The sequence below is a fragment of the Penicillium chrysogenum genome (genome assembly GCF_028827035.1).
Source record: "Penicillium chrysogenum strain IBT 35668 chromosome Unknown utg000002l_segment0_segment0, whole genome shotgun sequence".
NCBI classification, from domain to species: domain Eukaryota; kingdom Fungi; phylum Ascomycota; class Eurotiomycetes; order Eurotiales; family Aspergillaceae; genus Penicillium; species Penicillium chrysogenum.
This window is the reverse complement of record NW_026622750.1, coordinates 1903913-1920012: the sequence shown is the minus strand read 5'-3', so window position 1 is coordinate 1920012 and position 16100 is coordinate 1903913. Positions and strand designations below refer to the sequence as shown.

Genomic DNA, 16100 nt, shown 5'->3' with positions numbered 1-16100 from the left:
AGATTAATATTAATATTTTCGTTATTCATGACAATTGCACGTTGGTCGCTAAATATAACGCCGCTCTTTGTCTACTCGTCTTTCTCAACATTATTCCCTATACCGCCATCAACAAATATCCTGCAACTTATTAAGAATCAAAAACAGACAACCAAAAGATAGACTCATTCCACCGGATCCGAGATAGCAAACTTGCTCAAAGCACGAAGCCTGCCACCATAGAAGTAAAGCAACCAGATACCAATAATCCCAATGACACTCAGTCCACCAAGAAGACTGACACCCCGAGCAACACCCAAGTTCCCAAACAGCGGATGCGCAAACAGCACACTACCACAAGCAAGCGCACTGCGGAAGAAATCATTCGCCGCGAACAGACTAGCCGCGTACTTGGGGTAGGTGAGCGGGATGTACATGAAGATGCACTGCATAACGATGAAAACCGTAGCACCATAGATGGTAATACCAATGGTAGGCGCGATCCAATGGATAGACGCACGCGCAGTCCAAGCAAAGAGGAAAAGACCAATGAGAGGACCAAAGGAAGCAGGCAGCGCGGGGATAAGAAGCTTCTCATTTACAGGGAAGCCGAAGCGACGGATGCGCCGGTTCATCCAGAAGTGGATGTAGCTGGCGTAGACGGCAATTCCGATAATGCATGAAACCAGCACACACAGGAAGACCAGACCGATCTGGCCGAGGTTCATGTTGTAGTCGACTGGGTAGACCAGAGGGAAGACCTCGAAGAAGGAGTAGTAGATGCCGTAGATGATGGCTGTGTAGATCTGCACGAAGAGGACGGCGGGATCCTTGATGGTTATTTCCATAGGCTTGATTAGGGCGTCGACGGCGATGTCTGAAACACGCATGTTTCGCTGGTCGAGCTCGGACTGCGACATGAAGCGGCTGGTATTGTGGATTTTGCGGAGACGGGCGGCGCGGCGGAGGAGGATTGTTGCGCTGCTGGTTTCTGGGAGGAACATGAACATCAGGATGAAGACTGGGGCGGAGGCCCAGATTGATTCGAAGAGGGACCAGCGCCAGCCTTTGACGGGGACGGCGAAGCCGCTGAGGAGAGGGCCGAGGGCGGCTGTAGAGTTTTGTTAGTAGATGGACGGATATTGCGTGTAGATAAAGTGGGAAGGGGAAGCTTACGTCCACAGTAGGCTGCAGCAACCCAAGCCATCATGGCAAAAGGCAGGTTCATTAGGCTATACATGTCTCCGATGGAAGCACCTCCAGATGCTAGACAGGGTGAGCCGAAGAATCCTTGCAGAAAGCGCAGCACCATCAGACCGGCGAAGTTGCCCACAAAGGCTGTTGGGATGGAGATGATCACGAAGAGGAACATCGTGATGATATAGACTGGATTGCGTCCAATCACGGGGATCTCACTCAGTGGAGAGAAGACCAATGGCCCGGTGCCATACCCCAGAACATAAAGTGACAATCCCAGAGTAGCGACCAAGGTGCTCACGCCGAACTCCTTCATGACACCCTGTGTTGAGGAGGTGTAGATCGCAGAAGTGGTATACACGACGAAGGTGTAGAGACAGATCAAAATAGTAATGAAAGCGCGCTTGCCATTGGACCAGTTGTGTGGGTTCTCCAAATCATCGGTATAGTACCAATCAACAAGGATGGAACCATCTTTTGTTTTCTTGGGGGTGATGGGGATGGATTTTATTTTCTCGATTTCATGTTGTTCGTCGGCCTCAAGGCGAGCTTCGGTGAATTCTATGGATGCTTGAGTCGACGCCCGGCTTAGGGGCTCACTATCTTCAGGGCTTCTGTTTGAGACTTGTTGGATGGCCTTCTTTTCGTCGTCCTCGTCTCCATTGGAGTTCAACAACTGGAGCCATGTGTCGGGAAGCTTGAAGTCAGGCTTTTCTTCGGGATATTGGAAGTATTTATTGTTCGTCAAGAGACGAACAAGCTGCCCGAATGGGGCATCTCGAATGATAGATGCCATTTGGATAAGAAAGATAACAGATAACCCTTAGGTTGTTATAGCTGAATTGGATGAGATACTATCAAATTAAGCTTGTATTAAGAGGTGGAGTAGCCTATATATACCTCCACAATGCTATAAACTACATGTCCATTTCAAATCGGTTGAATAATAGCTAAACTCCGAGTAATATTAGGAATCAACCTGATTTCAAAGGAATCCATTGATCGATAATCAGATATTATACGATCCCTGGGTCGATGGATTCGAGTCTGCGCCAATCAGAATCGCCCGTCAACGCCATCCCAGGGTTTCTGATATGAATTCACCCGACTCCGACTCGTATAGCCTTACGTTATGCTATATACTCTAACCTATAACGGGAATTAACGTTGGAACAATGACATGTTCATCATTTTTGACTCATCGCATCATTAAAATGCAAATTTGCTATGTCGTTATGTTCGGAGATTAGCCGCTTAGGTCCGCCATTATATCTCCTGCTTAGCTCCGTCTTCGTATATCCCTGGCGTCTTTCGTCTCAATTCCTTGGTCGGACTATTACTCGAGAGTTAGACATTTGAATATAGGTGAGAAGAAAAGTGTTAGATTCAAACGGAGAAAGCATTTTGCACTTGCTAAAAAGAAATATAAAAAATATTTACCATTCGCCACTTCCAAGCGCCCGGGCTTAAATAGGTACATACGCACGCCAAAACCCCTAGCAACACCGACTTGTTGACACGGAAAGTTATAGTGTATCAAAAGAAGATAATATATACAACCAGAACTCAAAACATGAATCATTGCACATCAGGCATAACAGGCTCCCGCCAGCTGGTATCCCTAGTAAGGGATGAAATCGAACTGCATTCGTTCTTGGAGATGTTAGCATGAACAACGGAATGACCAAGAACGATTCTTACCGAGGAAATGGCTCCAGTCTTCTTCCTCACTCAGCTGATTAGCCCAATACTGCTCGAGGAATTTCAATGATTGAAGAACGTTCGGAACGCGAATAGTGTCATGCAAGGACGACAGCAGTTGTCGGACCGTATCTCGGTCTTGACCGCGCGCCTCGCAGCCCGCAATAAAAATCGGTGTCGTCAACATCACCCAAGGCGAGAGACCCGATGATGGCCCAATCTGCGCGGTACACTCCAGGATACGTTGGACCGACTGCTGCACTTCTGGCGACATAGATGGCGTTTTTCGAAGTCGTCGGTGGATCTGAATAAGCGCACTATGTTGGAATGCCTCGTTGCAGAGTAGGAGCTGCTGTGCGCTCTCCGCAGATAAGCTTTTTGCGGCACTAGGGTAAAACGAGGGCTGCGTGGTTGAGTCACGATCCATGAGTTGTCGAACTGCGGACTCCAAAGACCCAGCATCATCTTCAACACTGGCATCAACTTCTCCTGCGACGAAGCCCTGGGTAGCCTTTTCGACTTCGTGGCTTCGCCAGGCGGCGGCGCCGATCTGCCTAAAGACAGCCGCAAGGTCGACACTGAATCCCCAATAATCATCTAGATAATCAGTAGACCCGCCCAGCCCCATCAAATCAGAGGAGGCGAAGTCCGAGATATCTCCAATAGGTGGACCATTGCCCGTCAGTGCCGTAAGCGACACGATCGACCAGTACCAACGATCCAAATACCGCCGGAAGCCGCTTGTAGACCGCAAGGAATCCTCCCCAGCGGCATCCGATGCCCTCATCAATGCTCTCGCCCCGTCAATATGTGCTCTCCATGAGTTCGGGTTTATCGCCCCGGAATGGATCTCAGCTAGACAGAGCGTCCGAGCCGTCGCCACCAGCGCCTCGGGGTCCTTGGATGAGGGATTCTGCAGCTCTGTTCGGAAATGTTCGAGACTGAGAGCCATTAACCGGGCAATATCCGGTGCTGATTTTACGCTCTCAGACTGGTTGTGTAGGGCTTGGATATGGATCGCGGATAGGGCGGTGGTAGCGTATAGTAATGAGGGAGTCTGAAGCGCCATTGGGATTAACATGCGACATATGTCCTGTTGCATTCCCGAATGACACGCCGTAATCTGTGAAGCATCGTTGATAAAATGGTGCAACAGGGCCTTTTGACTGGATGACAAGGACGAGAAGGGATCGACGGGTTGCGACAGTGTGAGATCTGATCCGGTACTGGCGCTGGCTGGCTGCACCGCCGTCTTTGTGGTGTAGATGAACTCCCCTGGTGAATATTCTATAATGGTCAGAACTATGTACAAGCCCTCTCTGATATAATGTACATACCGAGTCTCTGCATGCCTCCTGTCCCGACGCAAGCACCAAACCGGGATCGCGAGAACGCCCGCCCACCCCACTGCAACTGCATTGCATATTGGCATTGCTCGCCGGCAGTCTGGCAGCGACCGCAGTTCGGTCTCTGCTCGTCACATTTTTGTCGGCGTGCCTTACATCTCTTGCAGCCTGTGAAGGATCTCGACATGGGTGCTGTGGGTTGGTGGGATGATGTTCTCGGCGAAGAATTCCTGCGGGGGCACCCCGGACATAACCGCCCGCGTGGCAATATAAATAAAATCTGGGGAACAGCAATAGGGGTTGAAATTATTGAAGGTTGTTATATTAGGTTTCTATAGAGAAATAGAGGAGTCGTGTTCTGCCTTGCACCGTTGCACATCTTGGGTCATTTAGCGGTCGATCCCAAGATCCACCATTTGGAGTATTGGAATATCAAAATCTAGGGGCCATGGATTTCACATTTGAGTATGATTCTAATGTCCCACTAAAAAAAAAGTAGAAAGCGAGTATGCGCTATGGCAAGAAAATACACAGTACATGCCAACCAGAGTATATGTTCATCCCGGAAAGCCATCAACATATCAAATCCTCTTTCAGGGATCAGCCCTCAAAGGTATATCGAAGCCACTCGCCGACCGCATGCAAGCTCTCCCACCGTACTGATTCATCTTGATCAACCATCAATTCCATCACCCGCGTCTTTAGGCCCAGTCGCTCCAACTGCCCACGGCGTTCGGGAACCTCCTTCACTAAGTGCCCTACGTCGCTGCAAGCAATAGCCAGCACCTGCTTGTCGTTATCCCAACTCTTAGACAGAATTTCAGCTAGTTTCTTGGGCAAAGCACCGTTCGACTCCTCTACGATTCGTCGAGCGTTGTCTTTCCAGAAGGTCGGGTTCTTGTGAGGGGGCGACCAGCGCAGGTGGCCCGTCTGGACTTCGGCGGCATATTCGTCAAAGGTGGTCTGTGTCTTGGTATACTCCTCCAACATGGAAGAGAGCGCGTTGAGATCCTCAAGCAGGTCGGGGTCGGTCAGATGACGACCGGACAAGTTGGTCAGGAGGGCGGGGAGTCGAAGGAACACGGCGATGGGTAGCAGAGTGGTCCGGTTGCTGGAGCAAAGATTGTACAAGGTTGCAACAAGCAAACGGGTGGTCTTTTCTTTCGGCGAGAGACGCAGAAGGTGGATGTAGAGCTGAATAATTTCATAGTTCCTAAGTGGCGTCAGTAGCCGCTCAGAGTATAAAGCGATCGCCTGGTTGTCACCTCACTTACTCTTGGAGTTCATCGCCAACGAGTGCGCCCTCGAATGCAAGCTGCCACAGAACAAGGAGCACCCGATATAGAAGCTGAAGTCCAACACCACCGGCGAGACCAGGCTCGACACTGCGACTGCTGCTTCCCAGTGTGCTAGCGTTGCCGACGTTGTCTTTAGCCCCTGCCGCAGCTCGAAGAGTGTCGATCAAGGGGGCCAGGGTCTCTTGACGTTGCGCCCAAAAGATCTCTCGAGCTCGGCTAGTTCTCAACAGCTCTGAGAATCCTTGGACACCAATGTCCTGGAGCCCACTGTCCTGGTTCTTGGTTAAGGTAGAGAGATAGGTGTAGAGCTGTGGGAGAGCTTCATTGTCGCGCGGTGCAGGTTTGGATGAAGCAACGAGACTGTGCGATACGAGCGCCGTGAGGAAGGTGGACGTGAGCAGAGGGATGGGGTCTTCGGCGTTTGTCGAATGCTGCAGGAACGGTAGGAACGGCTTGTACGGTTCTGGGTGAGAAACAAGCGAGCTGGCCAAAGAAGGTACATCTGTTAAACATCAGTTCAGCGTGTTTCCTCGGAGCTTCAGCTCAGCCACAGCATATACCTTGAATCAAGTCCGAGGCCAGCACCAGTATATACTGCACGATATCGGTCCTTCGAGAGGCCGAGTCCAAGACACTCTTTCCCTGTGCACCACCAGCCAACAGATCTGTGTATGCAGCAAGATCTCCTTCTATCGTTTGGCGGCGTTGATCCTTGCGCACCTTGTCCACCGCCTTGATCTTCTTCAGGTGGTCATCGGTGATGTTGCCCGCTCGGACGGCACCCTCCCATGGAATTGGCCGAGCTCGAATGTTATTCTGGAGGGAACTGAGGTAAGTGGGTGGCTCCAGCGACATTGTGAGTATAATCTGGAGGAACTTGAAGCCAGAAAACGAGTGTCGCTGGCTGTGAACGATACAAACTGGAGTTGTGTCCAGAGAGACGGGGGAGCTTGGGGATGACGGAAGCCTGTGCCAAGACCGACGGTATCTCAACGCATAGCCTCAACTTCTGATTTCTGTTCTCTATTTTGATTCTCGCTTCCTATTTCTCTATCATCTTTTTTGTTTCTATAGGTCTTCCCTTGCCGATCATTTGCCTCGCGTTCACTGTCTTATCGGTCCAGCGCCTTAATCTTTGTTCGGGTTTCAGCCTAGTACATCGAATTCGGCTCAAATCCTACCAGTCTCTCTCGTTTTGCCCTCGCAGCAAGTGCTTGCCATTGCCGCCTAAGCATCGACACATCCAGCAATAGTTGGCGTCGAATTGGTTCTGAAACGCCCCCACGATAATCCAAGTCGACGTCCGAGCGCAGCCCCCACCGAATCCATGCGAATGCGACACGAGGCATTTGCCGCTTAGTAGCCTGATCGCAATTTCCAATACAGTAACTCTGCCACGATGGCGCAAAACTCGCAGACGCAAAAGCCAAAATGGGGGGTGGGTTCTTTTTTCCAGCAAGCAGTAGCCGGCGTCGAGTCTCGGCTGGATCACATCTTGATGGATGAGGAGGGAAACCAATCCAACTCTACTGCAAAGCCCACTGAAACCCAGGGCGGAGAAGCACCACCGACAAAGGCTCCTGTTCCTTGTATGATATCCACAACACGTACGCGACCTGTAGTACTGGCTAACATCTTTCAGCGGTTTCCCGCAGTTCATCGACCGCGCGAAGAAATGACCGACTTCAGGAACGTCTAGCCCGAGCTATGGTAAAGCAAAATACCTCAAGTCTATCTTCCAAGTCTCCACAGAGCCGAGTCTCATCGCCGCCTGCTAGTCCAGTACCTAGCAATGGGGCTCGGTCGAGTATGGACATGGATTCCAGCGTTGCATCGGTGAATAGTGCGGTGGAAGACCCCAAGGCTTCTCAGTCGAATGATGACAGCAACCCAGCTAAGTTGGGCTCACCGAGAATAAGCTACGACTCCGGGGTATCACCGCGTGTTTCAACGGAGATCAGTGTCACAGACTCCGCGCCCAGGACATCCGTAGATGTGGTTCAACCATCAATCGACTCAGCCAAAGCTAGTCAAGAAACGTCAGATTCGCAGCGCGATTCGGTACTGAATGATCTTGCTTCGGGTGATAGTCCGCGGATTAGCGTTGAATCGCCATCAGAGGTACCCGAGGAGGGCGAAAACCCAGATATCGCTCGCTTGCGGGCTGAGCGTAAAACTGCCGAGTCTCAATGGCAAGAAGAGATGCATGGTTATATTGAACGTATTGATGCGTTGCAGTCGAAATTGAAATACCTCGCTAAGGATGCTGCGGAATCGGCTAAAAATGCTGCGGCGAGTGCTACCCCAGGGAGTACGCAAAAGCAACTCCTAGAGAAAGATGAGAAGATCGCATTGCTCCTTGAAGAAGGGCAGAAGCTGTCCAAGTCGGAGATGGACCACCGCACGGTGATCAAGAAATTGCGTCAGCAACTTACCGAAAACACCAAATCTCAGGCTGAAATGAAGAGAAAGACGGACAAGCTTGAGCGGGACTTGGCCAACTCCGAAGCAAGAGCCAAGCGGGCAGAGGCCGCAGAGAAGAGGGCAACCGAGTCTTTGTCATCCCAAACGAAGTCGACTAAAGACTTGGAAGCTGTTACGAATGAACGCAATGCGCTCAGTCAGACTGTCCAAGACATAAAATCGCAATTGAGTCGGGCTGTTTCCCGCGCCGAAGCCGCCGAGACAAAGGCGAACTCTGACGCTCTAGAGCTAGAGAAGCAACGGGCGAGGGAGCTAGACGAGGAGCTATGCAACCTGAAGATTGAGCACGACATTAGTGAAGAAAGATCCAAGAGGGAAATTACCGAGTTGAAGGAGAAGATTGACCAAGAGAAAGAAAGAGCCCGAATGCTCGAGGCTGAATTGAAAGGCGAACAGTCTGTCTTGGAAAGCAAGATGGAGAGTCTTCGCTCCCGCGCAGAGGAAGCTTCATCGGGGGCAACAGGAGAGACGCAGGCCAAACTTCTTCGTCAGATCGAGACCCTGCAAACTCAATATGCTGCTGCTAGTGAAAACTGGCATACACTAGAGGGCTCTTTGCTCTCACGCCTGGCTAGTGTGGAGAAAGAACGCGATGATGCTGGTCGACGTGAGATCGACCTTCGGAAGAAGATTCGAGAGATGGTAAGATCTCAAATCCATGCCTCAGTGTACCCCCAGATTAACCAACGGGAATGTAGAACCACAAGTTAAAAAAGTTCGAAGAGGAACTAGACAACGCCAAAGAAGCTGAGCACGATTTGAACAGCAGGCTAGAGGAACGCATGGAAGAGCTGCAGAAGCTCCAACAAAAACTCGAGAAAGCGGCAGATGACCTTGCCTCAACGCAAAAGGACATGGCCGAGCAGAAGAAAACATGCGACACAACGTGGGCGCAGAAGCTCGAGGAGGAGCGGGCCAAGTGGAGAGAGCAGGTGAACTCCCCGTCGCAACTGCGCGGAGTATCACCCGTTGCATCTCTACGGCGATCGAGTACCCTCGACGCCATGACCCCAGGGCAGCCGGAATGCCGCCCTCCTAGCCGGCGCTCATCTACTATGGCTTTCACCTCACCGGAAATTGGCACGCCACCTCGGCAAAACTCTTACCCTGCCTCAATCACCCAAGCTACGCTTTCTCCGCCACACATCAACACGAATCCCTCACTCATGGCAGCGCCCTCCATCACCTTTGAGCCGGACGAGTATTTCGAAGATTCTGGTACTCCTGCCACTCCTTCAGCCTACGGCGGCACCCAAGCACATCCACCGCGCGGTATCAACGACATAATATCCGAGTCAACTGTCGGCGCCGGCCCTTCTGTGCAGCTGGTCGAGCGCATGAGTGCCACAGTCCGCCGCCTTGAGAGCGAGCGCGCCGGATCTAAGGACGAGCTTGCCCGCGTGACCACCCAACGCGACGAAGCCCGGCAACAAGTTGTTGATCTCATGCGCGAGCTCGAAGAGAAGCAGCTTTCGGATTCCCGTGTGCAGGAACTCGAAGCTGAACTCGAAGACCTTGATCAGCGCTACCAGACCACTCTTGAGATGCTGGGCGAGAAGAGCGAGCAGGTTGACGAACTCAACGCTGATATCGCTGATCTCAAGAAGATCTACCGCGAGCTAGTTGACAGTACTATGAAGTGAGGGCAAACTGCTTAGATGTTTACCTACCATTTAGTGGGCTGCCAGCTTGACTCTTCTTGGCTATGATGTTTCATGCTTAGACTTAAACTACTCGGGTTTGTAAATAGAATATATCCTGTCCTGTACAAATTAATTGGTCTCATACAACGGATTTATTCCTTGATCACAGCCCGCCTTCCATTCTAGGCGGAGCGGTCATACTTGCCGGGTCACTTCGATCTCGGAAAATGAGACTTCCCCTCCATCCTTACGCACATTCGGACTCTAGCTCTAACAAACCTTCCAGTGGCAGTATACATGCAATTGTCATTTACCAGCAGGCTTCGTCACCTCTCCTATACTAACCATAACCATTTAGACTTACAGGCAGGATCGGAGCTCGCGGCAATTTCCAAGGAACACTCATATGGATGGCCCGAAACATGTTTTCATGGCAACTTCAGACATCAGCGTGTGAGCGCCTTGCTGCACGGCGTTGCAACTATCTTAAAGTTGTTATAGCTACGGACATGCATATATCAAGAAGATAAGGAATGCACCGTGTTCCCTGTGCCCGGCCTAAACTGCACCAGCTGCTGGGACCTTTCAGCTTGCCTCCTATCCCAACTCGCAAGAAGCAAAGAGCAAGTAGCTGAGACTAATTACAAGTTTCATAGCATATTTCTGCCCTTCGAGTTCTATCTCAAAAACTGAAGACGCATCGGAACGACCTATTTCTCTAACAATCCGTATGTTGGCAGGGACAACGTCCAGCGAGCCTTGGTTGCTAGGGCGCATTGTTATTTTAAGAATCTACGTTGTACTGAGGTGTGGTCGACTTCGGCCAGCTCCCTGACTGATTACGAACAAATTCACGTGAGGGGACCAGAACGAGCGGAATAGCGGAAGAACTATCCAACGCAAAGCCCGAAAATCACTGATCGCCCAACAGGCGCGAGCTCGGTTATTAAGTCTTTGACCTATGAGACAAATAGACAAATTCAAGGGTGAGACATGATTTAGACTGCGGGAAGGGGGTGGATCAAACGGTGGTGCATAAGCCACCTCTTCTTTGTTGACGTGCAGGTGGACTGAGACAGCTACTTCTATATATTGACTGGTCGGTACGGAGTCGTCTTGAATTGGAAGGTTGGGTACGGAGTACATGTTTCAGATCAAGTTACCCAGGACATCCCCAATTCATTCTTAAATATTTTTGAAATATGAAAAGCAACATGCCATGTGCTACGTAACACTGTCTCGGGGTGTTAAGCTCTTAAGTCAGTGGACCCTTATGGAGCCGCATTTTAGAGTCATTAAGCCCATACAATAGATAAGCCACCTTGCAAGGATCTTTTTATATCACAGTCGCCGAGATAGCAACACTCAGTCTATTTTCATACGTTGTACTCCGTCAGACCAGTGAAACAATGGTCTCCACGGGGCGTAACACAGTGCATAAACGCCCTGAGTAAAACAACCAGTGGAGTTGATAAGGGGTTGAAGACACGGATTGATAATTTTAATATTCGTCCCTAGTGTTAAATAAGGATAGTGTGGTAATTAGTGCCGGGCCTTTTCTTGACCACACGGGAGATTAAGAAAAAGTACATGGAGCACATGGACATCGATATACAACATAGAGTTGAATCCTTGAGTTCTGAGCCGGAGCAAGGAACAAATGGCTATCCAATCAGATCCGGGCGCGAAAATAATCCATATGAATTGCAGCACGTGATCCTTTTTAGGTGGGGTCTTCAGCGCTGAATGACTCGGGATTCAGCTCTGTATGGAGTAATGTCATGCCTGTGGCCTGGACTCCGTACGGAGTCCAAAATACAACCACATTGGCCAACTTCCTCATGTGATACAATGCAGGAACAGTTCTTTAGCACCTGGCGCTTAACCCGTTGAAGCAACACATGCCGGCACCACGCGCTGGCCCGAGTGTCTGGCGAGACGCTGTGTCGATCGACGTCTCATTTTGATTGGACACTTTGATTGGACACGGCACAGTGATTAGCATGTAGTATTGGCTTGAGCACGTTCTTCTGTCAGGGAATAACCTTGGTCTTTTCACAAAATTGAGAAGCTTGGGACTATAGAGGGACCCGAAGGGGAAAAGGGGCAATATCTCCACTGTAATGTTTTTCTTTCAATGGCCCCCTTAATATATGCAGATTGTTACTTAATTCAAGTTCCTGGCGAAGGTAATATACAAAGTTTATATGAATATATTATTATATGGAGTATAACATAATATGTAGTATGTAGAGTGTGTCTGTTGTAGACTGTACAACATATACTCCGTATGATCATGGCAACATTGAATGTAAATGCAAAGAGGTATAAAGTACATTCAAGTATTTTCCACTTGTGAAAGATAAGAAAGTTACAAAATAGTACAGATGCGGTACCTGTTAGTACAGCCTTGAAAGGCGGCTACCCCTGAATTGCCAAGCATTAGCCCGGGCCAACCTCTCCTCCACGACTCAAGGGGTTCTTTGTGTCACTTCACACTATTGAATGTTCTATTTTCATCTTTTGAGCCCTGTCACCGTACTCCGTATCCTCCGTATTCTCCGTATATCGACAAGTATACAGCACTTTTACCGAGTACTCCGTACTATCAGCAACCATCACACTTGATGGTAGGTTCAAGCGATGTCGATCCTACCGGCCAGAGCACCATTGCACGATATATCTGTACCAATTGAATCGATGCAAGTCCAGACCCACGCCAGCCCCCCTGCACTCCACCCACGCTTACTCGTCCCGAGCGCTACTGAAATGGAGAACCCACGGGCGGTTTACGCCAATCGCCCCGGGTTGTCGTGTACCAAGACTTTCTCCTTTTCTCCCCATTTCCCTTCTCGTTTGATATTCTCCTGAGAATAATCCTTACCCTTTTGGTCGTTTCGTTGGCGCGTGCCGTTCTCTTTCCCGTGCCAATCGACATGAACGACCGTCGATCTATGGCTATTTTTTGATACGGACCAGGGTGTTTCATGGCGTCTCCTCTTGGGTTCGGCGGCTCTCCCGCCCATTCAGAGAGCTTCTCTAGTCCCAATCCCCATCCAATTACTCCCCCAGTCCGAAGGAAACCTCTTCCGCATAATGGTGCTCCAGTGACTTCGGGCCCTGACCACCCCTCCTCTCCCATTTCGCTCGAGGGAGATAAACCCACCTCAATTCCCACTGCACCCGTGTCCAGACCACTATCCCCTTTGTCGGTGGATGGGGACTCAAACATATCGGTACAAAAGAACCCGAACAGGTACGCGACCAGCAATGACCCCGGTTTTCCTCTCCCCGGTCTTTGTGCAGACCCTCCTTTGTCTCCCCGGCTACCTACCGATCCAACATGATATGGCCTATACATGCTATTCCGCTTCTACAGAGTTTGGAAGACTAATCGCGTGCCTCTGTCCCACCTCCCCAGATATTCCCGAGGACGGCACCCTATCCAACCCCTACACATAGATACCGCCGCCTCCCGCCACGGCTCCGCCTCGTACTTGAGATCCGTTCTCGAGGACGACGACGACGACGAAGACGAGGGTCCTGATTACTTTGACGAAGAATACGAACACCAGTTCACGAATGGAACCCCCCTACACAGTCGTCTAGATAGCGAACCGTTCATCCCGGTTCTCAAATCCCCTCCTCCAACGAAACGATCGTCACGACGGGCAACGAGTATGGCATTACATCCGCCTATGAGCAGACCACCTCCATTACATATTGACGTAGACCCGCGTTCGGTGTCAATGTCAATGGGTGCGGGAGATCCAAGACACCCAAAAACCCCCCGGAAACAAGATCAGCTCCTTCTTCGGCTGGAAGGCAGCGAATAATAATACAGCTACATCCCCTGGAGGCGAATCATCGAGCACCGAGATCTCGGACTCGGGTCGATCAGCCATGCCTTCCCCCATGCCACCATTAGCCAACGTCCCTTTCAAACCCGGCTCTCCATACGATTCGAAGACCAATGGATATGGACTTCCGGCGCGGACCCCTTCCCTAGGGGCTTCGAGTTTAAAGGAAAGTATATTTACATCGAAGATGGCAGAGATTGAGAATGAATTACGAGAGATAAGCTCCGAATTGGCGGGATCTATCCGCCGGGAAATGGAACTGGAGGATCTAGTCGAACGGCTACAATTAGAAGGTCCGGACGTCAATCGACGCACCAGTGACTATTTCTCAGACTCGGGTACTAGCTCTGTTCGCTATGCCTCAGATCCTGGGAAGAACGAAGATATCGAAAAGATTCGCCGCGCTGCAGAGCAAGAACGCGCACAGCTCAAGGTCGAATTATCGCAGAAGTTACAGGAGGAGCGGTCTCAGCGGTTGGCATCAGAGTCGCATGTTCAAATCTTGGAATCTCAAGTTCAACAGGTACGGCTGGTACATTACGCGCAACATGCGAATGCTGCTAACCTTTATCTAGCTTCGACGCGAGAGAACTGATCTGTCTGATTTATCGTCAAAAAACAAGGAACTCGAAACCGCACTGGAAAACACCAAACGAAAGCTGCTTGAAGAGCGGCAATCCAAAGATAACTTCGAGGACCTACTTACTGCCATGCGAGTAGAGTTGGAACAATTGCGTAATGATCGAGATCAACTTCGAGATAACAGTCTCGTGGAGGAAATTGAAGCTTTAAAAATCGAAAATGCCTCTTTGGCTCAGCTGCAGGGTGGTCGATTCGCTTCGATCGCCGAGGAAGGTGGCTCACCCAGAAATTCGGCATTTGGGGTATCACGATCGAGCTCCATTGCACGCAAGCCCAGCGGCTTAGCTCGCTCGGGCTCGCTCTCTCGGTCTAACTCGATAAATAATAATAACAGCGGTGGTAAATCACCAGAAACACGTGAATCATTGGTCGATAAGGTTCATGATATCGAGGTTCAACGCGACGCCCTCCACCGGACATTGCGGAGCCTCCTTGATCGCCAGGCATACCAAGCGCGCGAATACGAGAAGCGTACTCGTATCCTGGAAATGGAGCTTGCTCGAGCCCAGCAATCGGGTCAGCCACGGAAATTGGGCTACGAGAGAGATGTGCGCAACCTGCGTGACGAGGTGAATCATCTCCGCATGCGCGCTGAGGATGCCCTGGATGGCAAGTGGCAATGCGAGAAGAACCTCGCTGGTCTCAAGATGGACTTGGACCGTGCCGAGCAGGAGACCAGCTCCCTACGTGCGCTTCTTCTGGAGGACACTTCCGCCGGTGCAGAGTTGATGACCGGCCAAGAAGGCTTTGCCGAGGTCGTGACCACATCCTCGTCCCTGCAATCCGCATTCCAGCAATTGCAGGCGGATCGAGCTGAGGCTGAGGCGGGTGTTGCGGATTCGGAAGAGCTCTCTTCCTCCCTTGCCCGGACTGAGGCACTGGGCAGCAAGATCGATTACCAGCTTCAGAACAACGCCTCTTTGCATTCCCGTTTAGCAGCGGCCATTGATAAGGGTGACAAGGATCAGCAAATCTCGGTTGAACGGATCAATGTTCTGCAGAACCGCATGAGGGAGCTGGAGGAAGTCCTTTTGGTTGCGCAAAACCACTCCGAAGAAGAGATGGGCAAGCACGAGGAAGAAATTCGTTTGCTGAAGGAAAGCCAGCATGCCCAGCTCACTCGGATGATGAATGGCGGACGCAGCACAGTCGGCCTCTCCCCGCGGCCGCCAAACGCACCATTCGATTCTCGCTCGCCGCGTCTAGACCAGACCACGAGCGGCCAAGGTGTACCCTTGACCGAGGTTGTCCAGGCCGAAATCCTCGAGCGGCGAGTGAAAGATCTCGAGAAGCTCCTCCGTGATGCGGATATGGAAATGGAGCAAGTGGTTGGACGGATGAACCGTACGCAGATCGATGTGGCTCAGCTTCAAACTGACAGGTATGTAATTCGTGTTTCATCTCATACTCCCTCTTTTCATCCCATCCCTTACTAATTCCTCCCACAGAGACGACGCTCTCCGCCAGACCCGCCAACTCCAGACCGAGATCCAAGCCGAGCGTGACGCCCTCAGAGGGCTCATCAACGCCCTGTAAATTTGACAAATCTCGAGCTTTGTCCTTTGCTACTGTCTTACTATACCACGTCTGCATTTGCATTTGTGCTCCCGTCGCCCACGATGGTAGAGTACAATATCTTGGAGTTAGCCCGGAGTCCCGGGTTTTTGTTTTGGGTTCTTTTATGAAGATCATGCGTGTGGCATCACGCTGACCTCTTCCTGACTTGGGCTTGGGGAGGCTTTTCTTTCACACTCACGAGACTGGTGATTGACTACTGTTGGTCGCGCTTGTATATAAAAACCGTCTCTATTTGGGTAAATATCTAATCTATTGTACAGTATCAATTGTGGTCAATCTGATATTCATAGAATATATCGAGAATTAGCTGAGAATGATGTACAAGTGCAACTAATATCTACTGTTGTAAGTAGAGCATCTCTTCACATGCGA

At 50.6% G+C, this 16100-nt stretch overlaps 5 protein-coding genes across 5 annotated transcripts; 2 read left to right on the top strand and 3 right to left on the bottom strand.

Moving 5' to 3' along the window:
- Window positions 1–164: 164 nt before the first annotated feature.
- N7489_004270 (MFS transporter) lies at window positions 165–1972 on the bottom strand (the record flags this gene model as incomplete). Its single annotated transcript, XM_056710022.1, has 2 exons — window positions 165–1090; window positions 1156–1972. The coding sequence occupies 2 exons, from the start codon at window positions 1970–1972 to the stop codon at window positions 165–167; spliced, it is 1743 nt and encodes a 580-aa protein (XP_056568443.1).
- Window positions 1973–2797: 825 nt separating this feature from the next.
- N7489_004269 (Zn(II)2Cys6 transcription factor) lies at window positions 2798–4410 on the bottom strand (the record flags this gene model as incomplete). Its single annotated transcript, XM_056710021.1, has 3 exons — window positions 2798–2829; window positions 2878–4164; window positions 4215–4410. 3 exons carry the CDS (start codon window positions 4408–4410, stop codon window positions 2798–2800), a joined length of 1515 nt encoding a protein of 504 aa, XP_056568442.1.
- Window positions 4411–4823: 413 nt separating this feature from the next.
- N7489_004268 (H(+)-transporting V1 sector ATPase subunit H) lies at window positions 4824–6376 on the bottom strand (the record flags this gene model as incomplete). Its single annotated transcript, XM_056710020.1, has 3 exons — window positions 4824–5436; window positions 5498–6023; window positions 6082–6376. The coding sequence occupies 3 exons, from the start codon at window positions 6374–6376 to the stop codon at window positions 4824–4826; spliced, it is 1434 nt and encodes a 477-aa protein (XP_056568441.1).
- A 544-nt stretch (window positions 6377–6920) lies between these two features.
- N7489_004267 (M protein repeat protein) lies at window positions 6921–9648 on the top strand (the record flags this gene model as incomplete). The annotated part of the gene is made up of 3 exons (XM_056710019.1): window positions 6921–7110; window positions 7164–8647; window positions 8704–9648. The coding sequence occupies 3 exons, from the start codon at window positions 6921–6923 to the stop codon at window positions 9646–9648; spliced, it is 2619 nt and encodes an 872-aa protein (XP_056568440.1).
- Window positions 9649–12635: 2987 nt separating this feature from the next.
- N7489_004266 (uncharacterized protein) lies at window positions 12636–15686 on the top strand (the record flags this gene model as incomplete). Its single annotated transcript, XM_056710018.1, has 5 exons — window positions 12636–12904; window positions 13028–13326; window positions 13424–14031; window positions 14084–15531; window positions 15599–15686. 5 exons carry the CDS (start codon window positions 12636–12638, stop codon window positions 15684–15686), a joined length of 2712 nt encoding a protein of 903 aa, XP_056568439.1.
- Between the last annotated feature and the right edge of the window lie 414 nt (window positions 15687–16100).